The 23,703-nt window shown below is 46.0% G+C and overlaps 1 protein-coding gene across 1 annotated transcript in view; it reads left to right on the forward strand.

The window, feature by feature from the left end:
- The window catches only part of rimbp2b (RIMS binding protein 2b), a 183,526-nt gene that overhangs the window by 11,615 nt on the left and 148,208 nt on the right, over window positions 1-23,703 (forward strand). Inside the window, exon 2 of the mRNA XM_052478748.1 lies at window positions 12,833-12,982. Coding sequence (XP_052334708.1) covers window positions 12,833-12,982 — 150 coding nt within the window. The remainder of the gene's footprint in view (window positions 1-12,832; window positions 12,983-23,703) is intronic.

Below are 23,703 nucleotides of genomic sequence, written 5' to 3' on the forward strand. Positions count from 1 at the left end.
CAATGACGGCCTACCCCGGCCAAACCCTCCCCTAACCCGGACAATACTGGGCCAATTGCGCACCGCCCTATGGGACTCCCGATCACGGCCGGTTGTGATACAGACCAGGATCGAACCCGAGTCTGTAGTGACGCCACTCAGGATCCATCATGTAAATGGAATGTAAGTGGAAATGTTGTGCCAGCTGTAGGTCGTTGTAGCCACAGGGCTGCTGGGTTAGGTAGCCTAGTGGTGAGAGCGTTGGGCCAGTAACCGAAAGGTTGCTGGATCGAGTCCCCGAGCTGGTAAAAAAAAGTAAAAATCTGTTGTTCTGCCCCTGAACAAGGCAGTTAACCCACCGTTCCTAGGCTGTCATTGTAAATAAGACTTTGTTCTTAACTGACTTGCCTAGTTAAATAAAAATAAAACATTTGAAATGAATGAGGAGATGGGTGGAGAAGAGACTTCCTGGGAAGGAGAGGGCTCCTGAGGCAAGGCTGTGTAATGGCTGCAAGGGACCACTGTGGTGAACAAGGGTTCAGTCAGAGGGAAAGCACAGGCAGCATTAGTAAGATATACAGTATATGAAAATCACATTTAAATTGAAGATAGGGTGACTACAAACCAACATTTTGGTAATAGCACCAGCTTCTTCTTTGGTGCTTGTCAAAGTGCAGGTGATCTTTTTTGTTTAAAGGTTGGGGTTCAGTTCCAAAGAGCTTCTCTCAGTCAGCAGTGTCGGCTTTTCCCTTAACTTTCAACAGATTAGTGAAGATTGTCACTGGTTGGAGAAGTCGGGTCTATCTGCTGGTCCGGTATGTCTGTCCAGGTCTCCAGTCACAACATACAGGATGAATGGGACAGCCTTAGTTTGGGCAGCCTGTCAGTGTTCACTAGAGATAGCACATCACTCCAGTCCAGATAAGGGGAGGTGCATGATTACGTTGGTCTCTAGGGTCTGGCCAAAATCCAGCGGAGGCATCGGCGATTAGAGCCAGGATTTGCATTGTAATGAAAAAGCTTATCTCTGCAGGTTCAATCTCTATCTCTGTCCCCGGCCAGCTCGGTTTGGTGTATATTCTCCCTGATCTGATCACCCTCTGCTATGGTGTACTGTGTTAGAGTAACTATGAATGAAGTGGAACTGCATTTCTAACAGCGTCAAGTTAGCTTGGCATGTTTTCCTAGGCCTTTCTGATATGCATCCTGTATAACAATGTCTTGTTGGATCTTGCTTCCTTCCATATGGTTAGTTTCATATGCGTACAGTTATCTACACATCAACCAGACAGGTGCTTCCAATTTTTTTTGCAGGGGTCTGAATTCAGAAAGAATCTCTCAGATCCTTCTTCTAATACCTGATGTACGAGACTGTAAGATTGGCCAGTGGAATCGATTGATATAACACTGTCTGCTTCCAATGGAAACCCACAAGAACATGATACACTAGACTAGAGCAAGTAAGGACATGTGTGACGTGAGAGACATAGGATCCAGTGTGTGCTATAGTTATTCTGTCCATAGTGACATGCTGCAGCTCCTCTCAGTGTACGCTGTCCACCCTCCCCTGTCTGTCTGAGGTTAATGGGAGTAACTGGCCGCTGATTACAGCATGGTATTGGCGGGAAGCAGAGCAGACACACACTGCCAGTCTGCTGCTCATGGCACGCTGGCTGTCTGGCTGGTTCCACAGCATTTAAAAATTCTGACTAGAATTAATGGATTGCTAATGTGCAGTGGTGTTAAATGCTTTGTGTTTGTGTGGGGGAATTAATTCGTAGGCCCTGATCAAGTGGAGTTTCACACATTACGAGGAATAGCTTTTTTTCCCTCACTGGGCTACTATATGATCTTAAAGTAACTGTCCAGTCAAAATCTCCCTTTTAAAAGTACATATTATATTAACTCACCCAAATAATGTTGTTCACTCTTGCTATACTTGTGGATAAAAGCATAACTTGTAAAACACACAAAAAGACACCTCAAAGAGACCATTGCAAAAATGCTTGCTATTTCCTCATAGAGGATGATGTCATTAGGATGAGCTGGCCAATTAGAAGTCTACTCGTATGAATATTTTTAATGAGCGGTATACGACCACACCATTGTAAGGGGTGCGTAACTGGTGGCAGGGAAGTCAAACGCAGGAGAGCAGGACTTGGTGAATAGCCGGACAGTTTAATATACACTGCTCAAAAAAATAAAGGGAACACTAAAATAACACATCCTAGATCTGAATGAATGAAATATTCTTATTAAATACTTTTTTCTTTACATAGTTGAATATGCTGACAACAAAATCACACAAAAATGATCAATGGAAATCAAATTTATCAACCCATGGAGGTCTGGATTTGGAGTCACTCAAAATTAAAGTGGAAAACCACACTACAAGCTGATCCAACTTTGATGTAATGTCCTTAAAACAAGTCAAAATGAGGCTCAGACTAAAGCATCCAACTAAAGCATCCTGGACTAAAGCATCCGCCAACTCCTGGACAGTCTGTGGTGCAACGTGGCGTTGGTGGATGGAGCGAGACATGATGTCCCAGATGTGCTCAATTGGATTCAGGTCTGGGGAACGGGCGGGCCAGTCCATAGCATCAATGCCTTCCTCTTGCAGGAACTGCTGACATACTCCAGCCACATGAGGTCTAGCATTGTTTTGCATTAGGAGGAACCCAGGGCCAACCGCACCAGCATATGGTCTCACAAGGGGTCTGAGGATCTCATCTCGGTACCTAATGGCAGTCAGGCTACCTCTGGCGAGCACATGGAGGGCTGTGCGGCCCCCCAAAGAAATGCCACCCCACACCATGACACCCACCTGGAGGATGTTGCAGGCAGCAGAACGTTCTCCACGGCGTCTCCAGACTGTCACGTCTGTCACATGTGCTCAGTGTGAACATGCTTTCACCTGTGAAGAGCACAGGGCGCCAGTGGTGAATTTGCCAATCTTGGTGTTCTCTGGCAAATGCCAAACATCCTGCACGGTGTTGGGCTGTAAGCACAACCCCCACCTGTGGACGTCGGGCCCTCATACCACCCTCATGGAGTCTGTTTCTGACCGTTTGAGCAGACACATGCACATTTGTGGCCTGCTGGAGGTCAGTTTGCAGGGCTCTGGCAGTGCTCCTCCTGCTCCTCCTTGCACAAAGGCGGAGGTAGCGGTCCTGCTGCTGGGTTGTTGCCCTCCTATGGCCTCCTCCACGTCTCCTGATGTACTGGCCTGTCTCCTGGTAGCACCTCCATGCTCTGGACACTACGCTGACAGACACAGCAAACCTTGCCACAGCTCGCATTGATGTGCCATCCTGGATGAGCTGCACTACCTAAGCCACTTGTGTGGGTTGTAGACTCCGTCTCATGCTACCACTAGAGTGAAAGCACCTCCAGCATTCAAAAGTGACCAAAACATCAGCCAGGAAGCATAGGAACTGAGAAGTGGTCTGTGGTGACCACCTGCAGAACCACTCCTTGGGGGTGTCTTGCTAATTGCCTATAATTTCCACCTGTTGTCTATTCCATTTGCACAACAGCATGTGAAATTTATTGTCAATCAGTGTTGCTTCCTAAGTGGACAGTTTGATTTCACAGAAGTGTGATTGACTTGGAGTAACATTGTGTTGTTTAAGTGTTCCCTTTATTTTTTTGAGCAGTGTATAAAACTAACGGCATACAAAACAACAAACACATGGGTACAAAACCCGTAGCGCACCAGTAACACATAGCACGAGTACATACAAAATAAACAATTCCCGACAAGGACATGGGGGGCAACAGAGGGAAAATATACAATATGTAATTAGGGAATTGAAACCAGGTGTGTGTGAAAACATGACAAAACAAATGGAACATGAAAAATGGATTGGCGATGGCTAGAAGACCGGTGACATCGACTGCCCGAACAAGGAGAGGAACCGACTTCGGGAGAAATCGTGACAGTACCCACCCCTTGATGCAAGGCTCCAGCAGCGCGCCGACACCGGCCTCGGGGGCGGCCCGGAGGGCGAGGTGCAGGGCGATCCAGATGGAGACGGTGGAAATCCCACAGCATAGAAGGGTCCAACACGTCCTCCTCTAGAACCCAGCATCTCCCCTCCGGACCGTACCCCTCCCAGTCCACTAGGTACTGAAGGCCCCTCGCCCGACGTCTCGAATCCAGGATGGATCGAACGGAATATGCCGGGGCCCCCTCGATGTCCAGAGGGCGTGGAGGAACATCCCGCACCTCAGATTCCTGGAGTGGGCCAGCCACCACCGGCCTGAGGAGAGACACATGGAACGAGGGGTTAATGCGGTAATCGGGGGGAAGCTGTAACCTACAACATACCTCGTTCACTCTCCTCAGGACTTTAAATGGCCCCACAAACCGCAGACCCAGCTTCCGACAGGGCAGGCGGAGGGGCAGCTTTCGGGTCGAGAGCCATACCCGGTCCCCCGGTGCGAACACCGGGACCTTGCTGCGGTGACGTTCTACGCCAACTTTCTGATGGACATGGGCGGCGTCCATGGACATGGGCGGCTTCCCATGTTTCCTCTGCGCGCCGGAACCAGTCATCCACTGCAGGAGCCTCGGTCTGACTCTGATGCCAATGAGCCAGAACCAGCTGATACCCCAATACACACTGGAAAGTAGAGAGGTTAGTGGAGGAGTGGAGGAGTGGCGGAGTGGCGGAGCGAGTTCTGGGCCATCACTGATCAGGGCACAAACGCTGCCCACTCCCCCAGCCGGTCCTGGCAATAAGACCTCAGAAACCTACCCACATCCTGGTTAACTCTCTCCACCTGCCCATTTCTCTCGGGGTGAAAACCTGAGGTAAGGCTGACCGAGACCCACAGATGTTCCATGAACGCCCTCCAGACCCTCGACGTGAACTTGGGAACCCGATCAGACACTATATCCTCAGGCACCCCATAGTGCCGGAAGACGTGAGTAAACAGGGCCTCCGCAGTCTGTAGTGCCGTAGGGAGACCCGGCAAAGGGAGGAGACGACAGGACTTAGAAAAACGATCCACAACAACCAGGATCATGGTGTTACCCTGTGAAGGTGGAAGATTGGTTATGAAATCCACCGACAGGTGCGACCACGGCCGTTGTGGAACGGGTAAGGGTTGTATGTAACTTACCTCTGAGCAGGTGCCTAGGAGCCTTACACTGGACGCACACAGAGCAGGAGGAAACATAAACCCTCACATCCTTAGCCAAAGTGGGCCACCAGTACTTCCCACTAAGACAGCGCACAGTCCGACCGATCCCAGGATGACCAGAGGAGGGTGACATGTGGGCCCAATAGATCAGCCAGTCGCGGACAGCAGACGGAACGTACGCCCAGCTGGACACTGAGGGGGAGCGGGTTCTGCACGTGACGCCCGCTCAATGTCCGCGTCCAGCTTCCACACTACCGGCGCCACCAAGCAAGAGGCGGGAGTATGGGAGTGGGATCCATGGGCCGCTCCTCTGTGTCATACTGCCGGGACAGTGCATCTGCCTTAACATTCTGGGAACCTGGTCTGTACGAAAGGGTGAAAACAAAAATGGTGAAAAACATGGCCCACCTTGCCTGGCGAGGGTTCAGTCTCCTCGCTGCCTGGATGTACTCAAGATTGCGGTGGTCAGTCCAGATGAGAAAAGGGTGTTTCACCCCCTCAAGCCAATGTCTCCACGCCTTCAAGGCCTTGACTACTGCCAACAGCTCCCGGTCCCCCACGTCATAGTTTCGCTGCTTCGGTGGCGTACCCGAGTGCTGAGAGAGCACTGCTTCTATCCCAGCCTCGGACGCGTCCAGCTCCACTATCAACGCCAAAGAGGGATCCGGATGGGCGCCGAGATAAACAGAGCCCTTAGTTGCCCAAAAGCCCTGTCCGCCTCAACTGACCACTGCAGACATACAGGACCCCCCTTCAGCAGTGAGGTAATGGGAGCAGCCACCTGACCAAAACCCAGGATAAATCCCAGGTAGTAATTGGCAAACCCTAAAAATCGCTTCACCTCCTTTACCGTGGTGGGATTCGGCCAATTACGTACGGCTGAAATGCGGTCACTCTCCATCTCCACCCCTGATGTGGAAATACGATACCCTAGGAAGGAGACGCCCTGCTGAAAGAACAGGCATTTCTCAGCCTTGACGTACAGGTCATGCTCCAACAGTTATCCAAGAACCCTGCACACCAAAGACACATGCTCGGCGCATGTAGCGGAGTATATCAGAATGTCATCGATATACACCACGACACCCTGCCCATGCAGGTCCCTGAAAATCTCATCTACAAAGGATTGGAAGACTGATGGAGCATTCATCAACTCATACGGCATGACGAGGTACTCATAATGCCCTGACGTGGTACTAAACGCCATCTTCCACTCGTCTCCCTCCCGGATACGCACCAGGTGGTATGCGCTCATGAGACCCAGTTTTGTGAAGAAGCGCGCCCAGTGCATTGACTCAATCGCCGTGGCGATAAGAGGTAGCGGGTAACTGTACCTCACTGTGATTTGATTGAGACCTCGACAATTAATGCACGGGCGCAGACCTCCATCCTTCTTCACAAAAAAGAAACTCTAAGAGACGGGTGAAGTGGAGGACTGAATGTACCCCTGACGCAGGGTTTCTGAGACATATGTCTCCATAGCCACCGTCTCCGCTTGCGACGGGATACACGTGACTCCTGGGAAGCGCAGCGTCTTCCAGGAGATTTATCGACAGTGGTAATTGAGTCGCCTTCTTTTTACAGAAGACAAGAGCAAAATCTGCATATTCAGGGGGATGCGCACAGTGGAGACCTGGTCTGGACTTTCCACCGTAGTAGCACAAACGAAAACCCCCTCCACACCTCCACGAGCACTCTCGCGACCACCCCGTGAGAACCCTCTGTTGCCATGAAACGGTGGGGTCATGACGAGCCAACCAGGGAAGGCCCAGTACCATGGGAAACGCAGGAGAGTCAATGAGAAAGAAACGGATTCTCTCCTCGTGACTCCCCTGCATCACCATGGCCAGGGAGTTAGTGAGTTCCCTGATTAGCCCGGACCCCAATGGTCGACTATCCAGAGCGTGTACGGGGAAAGGTCTAACCACGGGAATAATGGGGATCGCTAAACTAAGAGCGAGCACTCTGTCAATAAAATTCCCATCATACTCCCCGGGAAGGGCGAGACGCATCCCACTGGGACCGGTTGCAGGAGGAGTGAGTAGTGGAGGTTCGGGTTGCGTTGTTGAAGGCGCTGGAGGACCTCCCCGTCTCTCCCAACGGTCCAGGGTCTGGATAACTTGATCCATGATGGCGCCGAGATGGTGGATTACTTTCGCTTGCTGCTGGATGCGGGTTCTCAACCCCTATACCAGGGGCACCTGTTCCTGCTGACTCCATAAGTGGTCGGGAATTCTGTAAGGGGTGCGTAACTGGTGGCAGGGAAGTCAAATGCAGGAGAGCAGGACTTGGTGAATAGCCGGAGCAGTTTAATATACTGTATAAAACTAACTGCATACAAAACAACAAACACATGGGTACAAACCACACCCTTCCAACCCTTCACTCATATTGTCATTAATTACAAGTCATAGAAATCTGTAAACACTGGACAGTTACTTTAACCATTTGTTTGGTAGGCTCTCTTCAGGGATGCAGTGTCTGTAATGTGGAGTCTATGGGTTGGGTATAAGCCTCCTCTCCTGTCTCCAGTCTCCATGCACAAGTCACAATGAGCAGGGGCACAGGGTAATTTCATAAAGAATCTCTAATAAGATGGATTGAATCAGCCTTGTTCTGGCTAAAATTAATTAAAAAGATAGACATGACATACAGACTCCTAAATTGAGTCATTATACCTGCTGAACTCGAGCTAAATATGACGTGTTCCTATTTCAACAAGTAAATATTTACTAACCCTGGGCCACAGTCCAGGTTGAGCTCTGTACAAATGGTCCTCCACTGGAAATCAAATGGAGAATTTGATTGAGCCTGCCTGAGCCAGAAATGCATATACAGTGCTGCGTTAAAGTAGAATTTTTTAACGTTTTTACCACGAAATCTTCATCTAATCAGAACCAGATCTTTTTGATCTGACATAACAGGTTTATATTTACCAATACCATGTTGGTATAGAGGAAATCATGTTTGTAGTATAATTAAGTATAATCATGTTTGTAGTAAAAAAATAAAGGAGTTAGAGCAGGTGCAAAAATAAGTGAACCCCAAGTTGCGTTGGTTAAATCAAGTAGGTAGGTAGAATCAGGTGGGTAAATAATTGGGTGCCAAATGAACCAATCAAAGGAGAGATCGTTCGGAAAGTGTTTGGGCGGGACTCTGATAAATAGAGATAAGAAACATGGTTAGTTTGGTGTGACCCATCCATGTGAATGCAAAGCACACCATGCCGAGAGGAAAGGAGATCTCAGGGGACATCAGGACAGCACATCAGTAGTGAGAGGACACCAGTAGTGAGAGCACACCAGTAGTGAGAGCACACCAGTAGTGAGAGCACACCAGTAGTGAGAGCACACCAGTAGTGAGAGCACATCAGTCTGGGGAAGGCTATACAATCATCTCAAAAGGATTTAATCTCCATCAGTCCACTGTGAGGCAAATAATTTACATTTAACATGACAGCAATTTGGCCTGGAAGTGGACGCCCTTCCAAAATATCCCCAAGAACCACAAGAGCAATAATAATTCAGGTAAAAGCCAACCCAAACATAACATCTAGAGATTTGCAGTCCTCCCTTGCTGCACCTCAGATAAGTGTGCCTGCTTCAACAACAATAACAACACTGAATCGAAATGCCATTCATGTGAGGGTTGCTAGGAAGAAGCCTCTGCTGTCAAAGAAGAACCAAACTGCCCATCTTAACTTTGCGAGAGACCACCTGGACAAACCTCTATTCTCTGTACCGATGAGTCCAATATTGACCTTTTTGATCACAATCAACACCGCTATTTTTGGCGAAAAACCAACACTGCCTACCACCATAATAACCTTTTCCCAACAGTCAAGCATGGTGATGGGAATGACAAAATCTGGGGCTGCTTTTCCTCCTCTGGACCTGGACGACTCCACATCATTAAGGGAACCATACATTCTGAGGTACACCAGGTGATTCTTGAACAGAACGTCAGGCCGTCAGTCATGGAGCTAAAGCTGGGGATGAAAACGGGTCTTCCAACAAGACAACGACCCAAAAGATTCAAGAAAATCTACCAAACAATGGCCCAGGAAAAATAAGATTGTGTTTTGATTTGGCCAAGTCAAAGTCCTGACCTAAATCCAAGCGAGATGCTGCGGCAGGACCTGAAGCAGCCAGTTCATACCAGACATTCCTCCTATGAGGAGTGGGCAAAAATCCCTCAAAACAGATGTCAGAGACTGATTAGTGGCTATAGGAGACGTTTAATCCAAGTTATCACTGCTAATGGAGGTGCCACAAGCTATTGACTGAAGGGGTTCACACATTTTTGCAGATATCAAATCTGAGTTTTTGTTAAACCACTTTCGTTAAATAAACAATGAAAATATATATTTTTTTTGTTTCTGTCATTTACTTGGAATGTCTTTATTACAAATTGGGGTTTAGATAAGGATTTAATGTTTATTTTAATATTTTTAGGCAAAATAATGACCAGGCCTGTAGGGATCACATAGTTTCAAGCAGCACTGTACATATTGATCTTGATATAGCGTGTCTTTGACTTAATGCATTCTGATTAAGGTATATAGGGAGACCTACCCTTCAGTCCTGGCAGAATCATTTTTCCTTATGGCCCAGAAATACATCCCTTGCCTATTGCCTACACTTACAGTGAGTGAGTGCTACACTTACAGTGAGTGAGTGCTTCAACAAAAATGCACTTATGAATCATTCCTGAACATGTAAATGTTCTCAACCACATCTCAGGTTTTCCATGAATGTGGCTACTGACAAGTGTAAGTATCTGATGAAAAAACACAAGTCTGTGTTGCTCAAATGTATGGAGCATTTATAGAGCAGAAATATTTCATCTCAAGGCTATTGGACAGGGGCATACGGCGGGGTAAGAACAACCTGGGTCCAGATGTCCGTTTGTGTTACGGAGGTAGGCGAGCTGCCTCCTGCCAAAAGAAACAAACACTAATTGCCCGTTGGCCTCTGATTGGAGATGTGCAGCTGGGGACGAGTGGTACAAATATCCCTGCCTGTTCCATACCCATGAGCGGCAGGCAGGCATACAGCACCATTGCATTTGTTTGCAGTGCCAGAGGATGGCACCAGCACAGACATCTTCCGGCCATTTCCACAAATGTCAGGGCAGAGGAGGGAGCGACACCAACACTGGGGCCGGTAAAATTGCCAGCAACCCCTTAGGGTGAGCTGCTCCATATGGACTGGCCTACTGAACCATCGTCCTCTAAACACTGGGAGGGAATGTCACATATAAACAGCAAAGCTGCTGGTGTCATGACACGGTAGTGTTGTGTTTCTGTCCCCAGCTAGCTAAAGCCAGGCTGTGTTCCCATGATGCAGGCATTTCCCCCTCTCCCATGCAGAGATGGCCTTCCCCGGCTGGCCTGCCCTGGCTGAGTCGAGTTACAGCTCTTTCTCTAGTCTATGACACAGAAGCGTCATCTGGTTCCACCTGACTGAAATCATGAATAATTCAAGAGGGCATTATTATTTTGAGCTAGCTTCACTGGCTTGGCAATAATAAGTAGTTTAGCTACTGCTATCATCACCGCCTGCTAAGTGGTCCAACATGGAGAGAGGATGTTATTTTACCACGTCGTTGGCAACTTATACTTGTGTGGGTTTGTAAGAATTAGGTTGAGTGAGTGTTGCGGTGCTTTGTTACCTAGATATATAGATGTTTCCTTTGCCTGGTGTTGGAATGGAAGGAATTGTATGTCAACAGTCTTGGGCCATCTGTGTGTTTGCTTTCCTACCTTCATATCTCTGTCCCTGAGCTCAGTATTGTACAGTATGTTTCAGTTTATGTTTTATGGACAATATCTGCATGATGTTCCAAGCATGTTACAGACATGACCTAGTATTATCCACGATCAACAAATATGATTTTTTTCTTAGCCTGCAGTAGACCTACATCTATGTAGATTATGCCTTCATGGAAAATTGCTTACTATTTCTCCTTAAGTGAGCTTTTGCTTGTCTCTGTGTGTGTCTGTGTGTCTGTGTGTCTGTCTGTCTGTCTGTCTGTGTGTCTGTCTGTCTGTCTGTCTGTCTGTCTGTCTGTCTGTCTGTCTAGTCCGATCTCTTTAGAGCTGTATGTTTACTCAAGGCAACAAATGTGCAGCTGGTCTAGAATACACTCAACCCTTTGTATCCTGTAACTGGAGCCTTACTGGAGCATCAGGGGGAAAAGTGCTCATAATTAACCCAGCATCAGCAGCAGGACAGGTTGTTTTTCCACTCAGACCACCTGCTAGTCCTGTTCTGAGTTACTCTATAACCCACTGGGCGGACACAGGGAAACTAACATGGTGAATAGTGTAGCTATATGTCAGCAACACTCGACTGTAACATCTTAGAAAAAGAACAGGAACTTCGCATGAATATGAACAGCGTAGGTGTAACGGATGTGAAACGGCTAGCATAGTTAGCGGTGCGCGCAAAATAGCATTTCAATCGGTGACGTCACTTGCTCTGAGACCTTGAAGTAGTAGTTCCCCTTGCTCTGCAAGAGCCGCGGCTTTTGTGGAGCGATGGGTAACCATGCTTCGAGGGTGACTGTTGTTGATGTGTGCAGAGGGTCCCTGGTTCACGCCCGGGTATGGGCGAGGGGACGGTCTAACGTTATACTGTTACATAGGCTATACTAAAATAGGGTAAAAACGACAATACATTTTGAACAGATTATGATAAAGACATTAGGTTTGGACCATTGGTTTTCTTAGGGTGTTATCTATCTACCCTATTGGTCAATAGATGTGTTTTTGGCTGGACACCTCAAACATTAGCAACGTTTTGTGTAAGTTGAATAGATGCTTATAGGCAGGTCATAACCTAGCTGAGGAACGCTCAACTCCGTTATCTTTTATTAATTAAGGTGGGGGTGAGTATTGATAACTGGCCGCACAATTTGCTACCAACAACATTGAATCACCATCAGTCGATAAAAATGTCAATTCTGAAAACTTTTACCAGTACATATGTTTATCCTGTACATCTCTGGGCCTTCCACAGGGTTCTGAAATTCATACTTTTAATAAAATGTATAGAATACAACCACAAACTTTTTCCTAATTTTGTTGCTCAACTGGAGACGTTCTACAGCAGGGGGGAAACTCCTTCCATGGAGGGCCTAGTGTCTGCAAGTTTTTGTTTTGAACTTTTAATTAAGCCCTAGACAACCAGGTGTGTGGAGTTACTTACTAATTAGTGACCTTAATTCATCAATAAAGTACAAGGGGAGGAGCGAAAACCTGCAGACACTCCGTGGAATGAGTTTGACAGCTGTGTTCTACAATATGTAAACTGAGATTCAATTGGTACAAGCGCATTTGCGCTGAGTTGAGCAACACAAATGAGGAAAAAGTCAGTAGTATTTGAAAAAGGTTTATATTAAAATAATTAATTTGAACACCCTGTGGAAGGACCGCAGTTACAAAGGGACAGGTTAGCGGTTTCAGATTATTATTATTTTTATAAGTATCAACTGATGGTGACTAAATGTTGTTGCTAGTAAATTGCGCGACCAGTTAATATAAAATATTGTTAATATTAAAACTTTGTCTCAAAATAAGAGAATGGAGTTGAGCGTTCCTCAGCTAGTCATAACCATTTCAGGTCATTGATAATGACTCGCTGAAATAATTCAGATGACCATGAAAGCATTTTAAACTTATCTCGTGTTTACTCCACAGTTGAGAAAGGAAGTTGTGCCCCTCCACTTCCCAGACGTAGCGCCCCAGTGTCAGCGGGGGGAGAGACTACGTCTTCTAGAGGACAACAATAGAGCCCTGAAACTGAAGCCTGGGGCTTTCAACCAACACAAGCTACAACATATACTGCTGGTGAGTCATTGACTCTCTATCTCTATCTATCTGAGGCTGTAGTGGTGGATATTATTTTCAGTGGCAAGAGGCTGGAGTCTTCTTGGAAAGGTAAGGCCGTCAGAAGCTGTATTTTCCCCCTTTTGTTTCCCTGCTCTGGACTGTGAACCATAAATAATTGTTCCTACAGCTAGACTGCTAAAGATTGAAATAAGTTGGCTGTCTGTTCAGTTGTCTGTTTGGAGTAGTAGGCTGACGGATGAATTGGGGACTGTTTGAATAGTTATTGGTGATGTCACTGCTGCTGATGGACACAGCTTTAAGATGTTGTGGCTCCAGACCCAACCTCTGAAGCCGAATAAAAATCCTCTATGCAAAAACTAGTCTCAAGAAAGTGAAGGCTAAAGATCTGTTTGGAAGCCACAGTCTACTACTCTCCTTATTTAGCCAACAGTTTACAGCCCTGACTAGTGGAAGCTGCAGTAGCTGACTACGCTAGCCATGCTACTGGCCTGGTATGCAGCAGGACAATGGCATTGGGACTAAACAGGTTGTTGGAGGGGGGCAGGCATGTTATGTGTCCTCAGGCTGATCCCAAGCTGTGTCTTCACAGCGGAGACTGCTTGTAATTCCCCAGGCTTCCCCTGATGTCTTCATTTTGTTTAATATGAATGAGCTACATCGATTAGCTCTCAGGGCACTGCTTGTGTTGAGGGGATGGGAATTAGCTGTGTGTGTGTGCACATGTGTGTGATTTTATAATTGGCTGTACTGTTACTTTGAAATCTTGAATGATAGCTAGATTGGTGTATAACCGTTTCTTGTCAATGGATGTTTGTACAATCAGTTTGATTTCTCTGTTTGTAAGATTCCACCAATTGCGTGTACTGAATGGAAATAGAGAAAAGGTCTAAACAGATTTCAAGGTTATTCACAAACTTGAATAGTGTTGAGATATAATGAGATATTGTTGTGGCAGCTACAGTCTAAGGGTGTGAGGTCGGTGGTTCTGTGTGTTGTTTGCAAAGACAGGAAGGTGTTAAATTGTATTTTTCAATTCTCAGCTATGTGATACTTAGCCTTCAAAGAAATAGTCTGCCTTTTCACCATTCTTCTTTCAGCTATTTAATCCCACTGCCGAATCAAACTCAATTATTTTGAACACATTCTTGGCCCAAGACTCATGTAATATTCAGTTGAAACCTCATTCTCCTGGAGCTTCTAACGAGCAATGTAAATTTGGCCAATGTTATAAAACATGACTTTTACCCACAATATATAGCGCTAGAGAAAGCTGTCCAGCAGGCTATTATCCGCCAGCCAGGTGTTGTCTTAATTTGTTCTGTGATTGTCCTGTTTCGGTGACATGGTTAGACGAGCTCTGGTCACACAAACCCAAGCCCCCTCTACCTGGAAGTTGCTATGAAACGAGTGCTTCTGAAGTCAACTTTCATCCTATAATTTCATGAAGCTGTTTTGCATTTCTCAGTCAACAGAGAAATGGGATGGGAGGAACAGGAAAGAGACAAGGGGAGGGATGTTAGTCCCCTGAAGAGAGAGAACTGCAGATTATGGTTTCTGAAATGATTGTCATGGCATCGGTAATTACTGATACTGGATGCTCCCATGGAAGACTGAGTGAAGTGGTAATGAAAAACTAACAGAGCGTGAGGTACTTCAGTAGCAAGCCCCATTAGCCTCCAACTCTGTTATCTTCTAATGGAGATACAATCAGCAAAGCCACAGACTCATGTTAGCAAAGGTACCACTTTTCATGTACATGGCTGTCTGCTGACATTAACATGTGACCACCACAAAACATTCCTGTCATGTTTAATGCTAGCTCGATAAGGAAGGATGTCTTGTGTATATTTTATTTTTTGGCAATAAACAAAAACGTACATAGACAAAAACAATAGACATTTACATACATACATTTCCAGCAACATGAATGACATCACACCCACATGTTTGCACCGTATTCACACCCAATGTTATGTTTAATGCTTGTAAGACTGCCCCATATGATTTCAAACTGTGTTATGTTTGTCTATAGACAGATTTTTTTTCAATATTTAAATTAAGCGTTTGATTCTTCCATTCTCTACTCCCAACGTTTAACTTCCAGTATTTAAGTAATAGCTTCTTTAATATTGTCCAACCCATTGCCATGTCTGGAAATAGACAGATTAAAGGATGTCTTTGGTGGGGTAATTGGTATTTACAAAAATAAACATTTGGGAGCCATTTCATTCTAAAGAGATGTATTCTACCTGGAAGATTTATGGGGAGATTGTTTCATTTTGTTAGATCTGCTTTCATGTTGTTGTGTAATGGGAGAAAGTTATCTTAACATGTTTGTCACTTATTAAGCATCCTGTGTATTTCATCTTTTTTTGTGGTCCACTTAAAGGATTGCTGTAGATCAAGTGTCAAACTCATTCCATGGAGGCCAAGTGGCTGTGGGTTTTCGCTCCACCCTTGTACTTGATTGAGGAATTAAAGTCACTAATTACTAAGGAACTCTCCTCACCTGGTTGTCTAAGTCTTAATTGAAAGGTAAAGATAAATAATAAATAAAACTTGCGGACGCTAAGCCCTCCATGGTATGAGGTTGACACTCCTGTTGTAGATCATGAGTTATTATTTGTGTTCTTCCCATTGCCATCACATTCATTTTATATCCTGAGATAAGAGAGTATTCACAAAATATTTTTAACAAGGGGGGCATTGGGTTTTCTATTTTAGACGCTTGACGTGCTGCAAGTGCTCATAGGTTTTTATGAGCATACTAACCCACATGGGTGATTGAAAGATGAACAAAGTTCACACTCCAGTCCAGTTGGTGGCAGTAATGCACGTTAAAGTTGGTTGCCAACTGCCATATAAAATCCACAGATGAAGAAGAAGCAGGATGACCTAGGAGAGATGAATAAAAGAGATGAATGAAAGAAAACTAACTAAAACGTGGTCAAAGGACCACATTTGGGAAACCCTGAACTAGCTAGCTAGGTAGCTGTTTGGCTTTCAAGCATATTCACTCATTTGTTTTGTAAACAGTTAACTAGGTAGTTAGCTACCACACGTTCTTGACATACTGTCAACAGAGTAGCTGGCAAACAACAAGATATACCAAATAATGGTTAAAAACCACTTCAGGATAAATAAATCAGATTTGACCGTTCAGACAAGTCGCATGGCCAGGAATCAGATTTGTACCTGACTTCAAACCACCTACAAAGGTGGCTGGAAATGTGGCTTGAAAGATCTGATTTGAATCGGATAGGATTTGAATCGGATATACCACAAATTGGATTTGAGTCACAACTGGCATTGTGAACAAGGCATAAGAGCATGCCAGTCTCACAGTAATCACACTACTACTGCTCACAATCATGTCCATCATCAACCTCTGAATAACTCCCCATGATAAAGCAACAGTTAGGAATACAAAGGAAGGAGGATTCCTGTCTGAAAGGCACCCTGTTGTCTACAGTGGTTGTGTTTTTAGAACAGGAGAACAGGGGATGGTGAAAGCGCTGACACCACTACTCCACTCAAGCAGTGACGCAGCCTGAAGGTGTGTGTGTTTCTGCTCTTCCTGTTCCACGCTCCTCTGCATTTATTCCCTCTGATCTCTCTTTATTGCGGCATCAGAACTCGAACAAACACACACAGGAATATTCAGAATGGGGGGTAGGGTGATGATGCTACACAATCCTCACAAAAACTGTGTGTGTGATGCAGCAGGGCAGGCTGCTGTACTGGGGGGCTGCCTCCCCATGCCCATGTTTACTTGAGTAGTAATGAAATTAGAGCGGCGTGGCGCCCACACTACAGGCCTCCACCGCTGCCGTAATTCAATTAGCCGTCTTATTAACGCTCTGGAGCAGCCGGCCAACCCAGCCAACCCGGGACCCAGGACTATACTGCTGCTCTGTGTCTGAAGATAAACACACCATTCACTCCTTAGTACTCACTGACTCTAGAACCTTTACATTCACAACATTCTTTTTCACTCTAGAATGTTCAGAATAGCGACTGCTTTGTATTCAGAACTGCCCTTGTATTCATTAATGCTTTGTGCTGTACTGGGCAGTATTAGCTGGTACTTTATGACTTTGGTTGTAACAAGGCCCATTCTTGTGTTGTAACAGGTTAAGTGCATTGCAGGAGTTGACATGTGTGCCATACTTGTACTGTACAGGGAGATAAAAGGATAGGTTGGAGTTGAGCCAGATAAAGAAAACACACATGTACACACACACACACACACACACACACACACACACACACTCTCAAACACACACACACAGCTAGTGCAAGAGCCTTTACCTGATTACAGTGAAGATGCTGAGATAACACTCCCCCAGGATCAGGTTCAGTTCGGCTGTGAAAGCCAACTGACATTTACTCCTGAGGTGCTGAACTGTTGCACCCTCTACAACCACTGTGATTATTATTTAACCCTGCTGATCTTCTATGAACATTTGAACATCTTGAAGAACGATCTGGCCTTAAATGGCCATGTAGTCTTACAATCTCAACCCGGCACAGCCAGAAGAGGACTACCCCTCAGAGCCTGGTTCCTCTCTAGATTTCTTCCTAGGTTCCTGCCTTTCTAGGGTGTTTTCCTAGCCACCATGCGTTTACATTGCTCTTTGCTCTTTGTGGTTTTAGGCTGGGTTTCTGTATAAGCACTTTGTGACAACTGCTGGTGTAAAAAGGGCTTTATAAATACATTTGAGTTAATTCCAGCCTGCTAATACTACAACGCTGTCATGACCATACCTGAATCATTAGCTATCTGATAAAACGTACAATACTATCTATGTGGTACAATCAGTGGACATATCAACGGTTCATGTAAAAAATCTTTGGCTTTTATTTACCTTGTGTGTGTGTGTGTGTGTGTATTAGTTCTAGAGAGAGTGGACAAAGTCACCACAGTGCTCATATAACTGGGTGGTAGAGTTAAAGCTCTGCTAAGTTTCTCAATCACTGTATTGAGGATATTAAAATTCCAATCTGCTGGAGGCTCCCTTTCTTGCCTTCTCAGAATGAATGTGCCCTTTTAATAATGTAACTGGTTTTAACAAGATCGTATAACGTTCATCTAACTTTCATAAGCCTGTTAGCCCAGTGACGAATTCATGCCATGGCATCCTAGGCTATTACGGTGCCACACTTTCACAGAGAAGAGCAATGAGTAAGAGTGAGAAGCCCCTATGGAGGCTGGAGAGTTGTACTGTACATACTGTAGCGGTTTCAGTGGTTGCATTGTGGATATGTGCCTGCGAAGTTTCTTTGTTTTTGGTTGCCAGGACCACGGACAGCAATGCAAAGTATTCCCCAGAGGCAGGACCACGGACAGCTCAGGGGAAACTTCTAGCCAAACTGATATATCAGGAATGCTGCCAAAGCCTGATGATGATGATAATAATAATAATAAACAGGTTTAACCCTTTACTCAGACTAGTGTTATGTGGCTGTATGTGTAAAACCTGCCTTACAAAGAACCCGGTACTGAAAACCCTACATTGGTGGAGAATGTGGGCAAGGCAGTGAGGATAATCACGCACCAATTTTTTTTTCTTTCTTTTTTTTGTAACAAGCGGAAACCAATCGCTTTTTATTGAAAGAACAAAGGGAGTGTCAACTGCAGATGAATATGGACATGCTGAAATCACTGTGGTGAAAATTGCTCAACAGACCGCTGGTTTACCCATCATGGCCACTCGGTATCTGCAGAAAATGATGCCAAATGATGACGTTGAGAGCGCACGGCAGAATGAGCGGCATGGCCACAGATAAAGTGGGTAGGAAAACTGGCTCCATTTCTTCGTGAGGAAGCACAACAGGTGTGGTCTGATCTGGCAGCAATAGAAGCCAATGACTATGACACACTGAAGAAAGAAATATGAGCACGGTTGGGAGCCACTGTCTCTTTGAGGGCACAGTGGTTCCATACTTGGACGTATAAACCCGAGAAGGCACCCAGGTCACAGATGTTTGACCTGGTCCACCTAGCAAAATAAATGTCTGGAGCCTGCGACCCTCAGTACTGGGGCCATCGTGGAAAGAATAGTGATTGACCACTACATCCGGGGCTTACCTTACAAGCTAAAGAAGGTTGTCAGCCAGGGCAGTCCCACCACAGTGGATGGAGTGGTGGACCTCGTTGAGAGATGTCGAGCAACTGACGAACTGCTCAAACCCAGCCGCCTGGACAGAATCACCCAGGAAAAGGGAGGCCTCAAAGAAGGAGGAAGAAAGTCATCCCAACTACAGACTCCCCAGGTTTGGAAAGAAAGAACCCAAAGGGCGGAGGGGGAACGTGGACGCCCGGACCATGTTTTCCAACCTGAAGCATAGATTAGAAATAGAGGGGTTGATATCGACACCCGGGAGTGCTACCGCTGTGGTGAAATAAGACACATCGCATGGAACTGTCCCAAGAAGGAGGAACCCATGAAGGTCGACATTTCCAATCTACACCCCTGCCATGTAATTTCTGCCCATGTCCAAGCCCACTGCCACCCACCGCACCTGTTGGGTACAGGTCCAAGGGAAAGAAGTAGATGCTCTTTTAGACTCCGGGAGCATGGTCTCCCTCATCATGCCTTCACTACTAACCCAGCTGAGGAAAGACTGCCGCTCCAACCATGGACATCACCTATGTAGATAGGGGCACCGAAACGTGTCCAACTGCAGATGTAGAGAGGTAACCTACTGTAGGGTTGATTGAAAATCTGCCATGCAAGTGGGTCACAACTGTCCATATTTTCAAGAATTGTGGAAAAGACTTACAGGACAAAAGGAGATGGCTGTGCCAGTAATAGGACATGCCAGGTACCATTTACATTTTCCAGTGATAAGAAAATGAAACCGCTACCAAAGAACTCCCTGTCCTATGAAAGGAAAATTAACAAATTGGTACTTACCTGCCCAACTTCCTTAGCCGACATTCGAGTTCTCCTGGGAGAAGAAGGGGAAGGAAATGACGAAGAGACAGGAAACCCAGAAGAGATAAATGGAAGAGGAGGAACAGGAAGAGCAGGGCAAGGGGCCTGGAAATTCCTCCTGAGTTAACACAGTATATGGGAAAGTTTGGTACTGCTCAGCTGAAAGAGCCCACACTACAGAACGCAAGACAGAATGTAGATGGTAAGTCCTGCTAATATAGTCACCTTTCCTCATTTTCCAAGATAAAAAATCTCTTATACCAGGTCACGAAGTTGAATGACATGACAGTGGAGCAGCTGTTGGTTCCAACCCTGTTTCGGCAAACAGTGCTGAGCCGGGCCCATAGCCATTTGTTGGGAGGACATATACGGAGAGAAAAAACACAATAGGTGTTACAATGTTTCTTCTGGCTGGGGGTACAGTTTTATGTGGGTATGCAGTTTTGGTAAGGTATTGCCAGGGGTGTCCTGACTGCCAGAGAACCTCATCCCTTCCTGAAATCCATTAATCCCGTTGCCAGTGATAGACATGCCATTCGATAAAATTGCTATGGATTTAATTGGACCATTACCACAATCTGCAAAAGGCTTTCAACATATATTGGTTGTGGTACATTATGCCACTAGGTATCCCGAGGCCATTCCCCTGCGTAGTGCTAACACCAAGAGCCTCGCCAGAGAGCTGCTACAGATGCTCTCCCAGGTACCCCTAGAAATCCTGATGGACTAAGGTACGGTGTTCATGTCCAAGGTGTTGGGGACTGGTCTGTTGTTCTCCTTTGTCACATCTAACAATCCCCTGAGCCCGTGGGAAAACAATAGCTCAAATGGTGAAAAACCAGTGGTTGGGGTCTGAGCAGATTATTTGTTGCAATTGCAAACGTAATAAAATGGTGGTCCGATAGTCAGGGATTGTGAGGAAAAACATTAAGATCCACAACATTTATTCCACAGGACAAAACTAGGTCCAGAGTATGACTGTGGCAGTAGGTCTGGAGACATGTTGGGCAAAACCCAGAGTAGATGATGCCTCCGACAGCCTTTTGGAGTGGGTCTGTGGACTTTTCCATGTGAATATTAAAGTCACCAAAAATTAGAATATTATCTGCTATGACTACAAGGTCCGATAGGAATTCAGGGAACTCAATGAGGAAGGCTGTATATGGCCCAGGAGGCCTGTAAAACAGTAGCTATAAAAAGTGATTGTGTAGGCTGCATAGATTTCATGACGAGAAGCTCAAAAGATGAAAACGTCTTCTTTTTTTTTTGTAAATTGAAATTTGCTATCGTAAATGTTAGCAACACCTCCGCCTTTGCGGGATGCACGGGGGATATGGTCACTCATGTAACGAGGAGGTGAGGCCTCATTTAACACAGTAAATTCATCAGGCTTAAGCCATGTTTCAGTCAGGCCAATCACATCAAGATTATGATCAGGATTAACTGATAGCATTCCACCAAATCAAATCAAATCAAATGTATTTATATAGCCCTTCGTACATCAGCTGATATCTCAAAGTGCTGTACAGAAACCCAGCCTAAAACCCCAAACAGCAAACAATGCAGGTGTAAAAGCACGGTGGCTAGGAAAAACTCCCTAGAAAGGCCAAAACCTAGGAAGAAACCTAGAGAGGAACCGGGCTATGTGGGGTGGCCAGTCCTCTTCTGGCTGTGCCGGGTAGAGATTATAACAGAACATGACCAAGATGTTCAAATGTTCATAAATGACCAGCATGGTCGAATAATAATAAGGCAGAACAGTTGAAACTGGAGCAGCAGCACAGTCAGGTGGACTGGGGACAGCAAGGAGCCATCATGTCAGGTAGTCCTGGGGCACGGTCCTAGGGCTCAGGTTCCTCCGAGAGAGAGAAATAAAGAGAGAATTAGAGAGAGCATATGTGGGGTGGCCAGTCCTCTTCTGGCTGTGCCGGGTGTAGATTATAACAGAACGTGGCCAAGATGTTCAAATGTTCATAAATTACCAGCATGGTTGAATAATAGTAAGGCAGAACAGTTGAAACTGGAGCAGCAGCATGGCCAGGTGGACTGGGGACAGCAAGAAGTCATCATGTCAGGTAGTCCTGGGGCATGGTCCTAGGGCCCAGGCCAGTTGAAACTGGAGCAGCAGCATGGCCAGGTGGACTGGGGACAGCAAGAAGTCATCATGTCAGGTAGTCCTGGGGCATGGTCCTAGGGCTCAGGTCCTCCGAGAGAGAGAAAGAAAGAGAGAAGGAGAGAATTAGAGAACGCACACTTAGATTCACACAGGACACCGAATAGGACAGGAGAAGTACTCCAGATATAACAAACTGACCCTAGCCCCCCGACACAAACTACTGCAGCATAAATACTGGAGGCTCCTCCTCTGCCTCATCTATACTGAACAAAAATATCCACGCGACATGCAACAATTTGAAAGATTTTTAAACATATTATACTTTCACATGCCTGGGCAGGGGTGCAGCCATAGGTGGGCCTGTGAGCCAGGCCCAGCCAATCAGAATGAGTTTTTCCCCACTAAAGGGCTTGATGACTGACATAAATACTTCTCAGCACCCCACCCCTTCCTCAGACGATTCAGCAGGTGAATAAACCGGATGTGGAGGTCCTGGGTTGGCATGGTTACACAGTAGAGAAATTAACATTAAATTCTCTGGCAACAGCTCTGGTGGACATTCCTACAGTCAGCATGCCAATTGCATGCTCCCTCAACTTGGTATTGTGTTGTGACAAAACTGCACATTTTTGTGTAATTATGTAATTATTATGTAATTATCATGCTGTTTAATCAGCTTCTTGATATGCCACACTTGTCAGGTGGATGGATTATCTTGGCAAAGGAGAAATGCTCACTACAGGGATGTAAAGAAATTTGTGCACAAAACTAGACAGAAATAAACTTTTTGTGCATATGTCAAATTTTGGGGATTTTTTTTATTTCAGCTCATTAAACATGGGACCAACACTTTACATGTTCCGTTTAGATTTTTGTTCAGTCAGTGTATAATGCACATGTGTTACACAGGGATCAACCCTGAAAAGTCTTGCTGAAGCATGGCAAGAGGGCCTATCATGTTAGGTAAAGTCTATTTGTGGCTGGTTTTTACACATTTAGATTGGTGGTAGAGCATCAGTGTGGGTTGAATGGAGCTGGGGCTGGGCCAATGTTCTGGATGAGTTGTAGGGGTTTAATGGCACAGGCAGGGAGCCCAGCCAACAGCGAGTTGCAGTAATCCAGACGGGAGATGACAAGTGCCTGGATTAGGACCTGCGCCGCTTCCTGTGTGAGGCAGGGTCGTACTCTGCGGATGTTGTAGAGCATGAACCTACAGGAACGGGCCACCGCCTTGATGTTAGTTGAGAACGACAGGGTGTTGTCCAGGATCACGCCAAGGTTTTTAGCGCTCTGGGAGGAGGACACAATGGAGTTGTCAACCGTGATGGCGAGATCATGGAACGGGCAGTCCTTCCCGGGAGGAAGAGCAGCTCCGTCTTGCCGAGGTTCAGCTTGAGGTGGTGATCCGTCATCCACACTGATATGTCTGCCAGACATGCAGAGATGCGATTCGCCACCTGGTCATCAGAAGGGGGAAAGGAGAAGATTAATTGTGTGTCGTCTGCATAGCAATGATAGGAGAGACCATGTGAGGTTATGACAGAGCCAAGTGACTTGGTTTATAGCGAGAATAGGAGAGGGCCTAGAACAGAGCCCTGGGGACACCAGTGGTGAGAGTGCGTGGTGAGGAGACAGATTCTCGCCACGCCACCTGGTAGGAG

This window comes from Oncorhynchus keta, chromosome 25, assembly GCF_023373465.1.
Source record: "Oncorhynchus keta strain PuntledgeMale-10-30-2019 chromosome 25, Oket_V2, whole genome shotgun sequence".
NCBI lineage: Eukaryota > Metazoa > Chordata > Actinopteri > Salmoniformes > Salmonidae > Oncorhynchus > Oncorhynchus keta.